This window comes from Bidens hawaiensis, unplaced genomic scaffold, assembly GCF_021521415.1.
Source record: "Bidens hawaiensis isolate Kalapana, Puna unplaced genomic scaffold, B.hawaiensis_p1.1 tig00000935_1, whole genome shotgun sequence".
NCBI classification, from domain to species: Eukaryota; Viridiplantae; Streptophyta; class Magnoliopsida; order Asterales; family Asteraceae; genus Bidens; species Bidens hawaiensis.
This window is the reverse complement of record NW_027491054.1, coordinates 879,866-881,996: the sequence shown is the minus strand read 5'-3', so window position 1 is coordinate 881,996 and position 2,131 is coordinate 879,866. Positions and strand designations below refer to the sequence as shown.

General features: G+C 37.1%; 1 protein-coding gene across 1 annotated transcript; it reads right to left on the bottom strand.

Annotated features, from left to right (window-relative positions):
* Positions 1–986: 986 nt before the first annotated feature.
* On the bottom strand, positions 987–1,301 carry LOC143548259 (uncharacterized). Its single transcript, XM_077039476.1, has one exon. It carries the CDS (start codon positions 1,299–1,301, stop codon positions 987–989), a length of 315 nt encoding a protein of 104 aa, XP_076895591.1.
* Positions 1,302–2,131: the final 830 nt, after the last annotated feature.

Genomic DNA, 2,131 nt, shown 5'->3' with positions numbered 1-2,131 from the left:
TTCACATGCAGATAGTTTAAAACTTAAGTGGGCTCCATCAATATGGATTATGGTGGATTTGTGATTAGGCGATCGAGTTATTAAATAAAAAGAAAAAAAAAGCGACATCAAGACGGGATGGACCAAGGGTCAAAGAAAGAGGCGCAAGAAGGCCAGTAGGGTTTTTTGAAGGGAGGACATAGCAGCCAAAAGGCAGGTCACGCACACAAGACAAACACCATATTCATTCACCTTCTAAATTGATATCCATGGCTTACAAAACATCAAGTGTAATTATTGATTGTCGATCTATGAACATTGATGGTTGGTATTATTGTGCACTCAGTCGGTTTAGGTTTATTTTGATCAGAACGATTAGTTTGCCGGTTGCTGTGATACTTGTTCATAGGGTTATATTAATTAGTTTGGATGTGATAAAGTATACAATTGCCCTTAGTTGAGTCACACTGGCAAGGACCGTTTGATAACCAGTGTCGTGTGTTTGCTATTGTTGATGCCTAAGGTTTAATTAGTTGATTAACCAGATTTGATTATTAATAATTAATCGGTTAAATGACATGAGATTACTGTTTGTTACATGCTTGAACCCCGGGTGTGATTTGCTTTTGTGAATTGTTTGAACTTTAAATTATTGCTTGTTTGACATTAAAAACTAAATCATTGCTAGTGTGATCAGCACTCTTAATATCTACTTCATAATTTTAGAAATTGATTATATGTTACACTGACCACATACTCCTCGTGGATACGATACCTGACTTACCCTAGCTACTTAGGTTAATTAGGTTTTTGCATGACTCAAACGATGGTCATCAGGTAACTGATTAGGATCCAGGATCCTAATCAACAGAATTACTTTTTTAGATGAATTGCATTCCAAGCCTTGGGAGCATATCACCCTCCATATTCATCAAACGATATTCCCCCTTTCAAGTAGGAACTTTCCCATTAGGTGCCAACTTTCCATCAGCAGGATTGGTGGTATTTTAGAAAGCTTTTCGCATAACCAAATCTCCAACTTCAAATCTACTGATTCTAATATTCTTGTTGTATGCACTAGCTATCTTCTGTTGGTAGGCAGCCATTCTGAATCTTGCTTGATCTCTAAGTTCTTCAATAGTGTCTAAATCTTGAGCAAGATTCTCTTCATTCGTCTGAGGATCACGGATGCTTGTTCTAGCAGTTGGATGCACCAGTTCAAAAGGGATCAATTCTTCAGCTCCAAAGACTAACGAGAATGGTGTTTGTCCTGTGGCATTCTTTGGAGTTGTTCTATCTACCCAAAGCACATAGAGTAGCATTTGCCTTTCTTCATTCCAAGCTTCTTATTCAAGTTGTTGATTATGATTTTGTTGCTTGATTCTGCTTGGCCATTTGCTTGATTCTACCCAAAGCATATATTGATTCAAGTTGTTGATTATTTGTGTAGAAGTGATCATCTTAATTCCCCAGCTATCACAAAAGATGGTAATTTTTTTTTCAATAAATTGGGAACCATTATCACAAATAATGTCACACCCCGATTAGCACAATGCGGAAGCGTAAAACGGGAATGTAACAGACACCCCTGGTATCAACACATTGCTTATAATGAAACATTATAAACTAATTTACAATATATTACATTACATTATTCTATCATTGTTTTACACACTAGGTGATACAAACAAAACTATACGATCTTACTACTAACACCCTTGCTTCTATTCACATAGCATCAACCACACCTTGGACAAGTAACAGATCACCAAATCATTCTGATTTAGGCACACCTGAAAAGCAGTTTAAAACGGGTCAACTACTAGAGTTGGTGAGTTTCACAAGTTTCAAGAAAACAGTTATGAATATTCACGAGTTAACACTTGTAATTATGACATAAATATATATGTATGTAAATGATGTAATTATGCTAATCTGCAGTGAAGCCTTTACTGTTTATGCTGCATGCATCCATTTCCCACGCACAATCAACCACAATGGCTCCCCTTCCACCCACAACATGCCCCGGTAGCTATGTCTAACACTACATAGTCTATTTGTATAAATATGGTCATGTGCAAACAGTCCTATGTGAGACGGCAACCAGGCCGATTCCGTTTGGGTTTGTCAAACCAATAGTACTATTCACAAG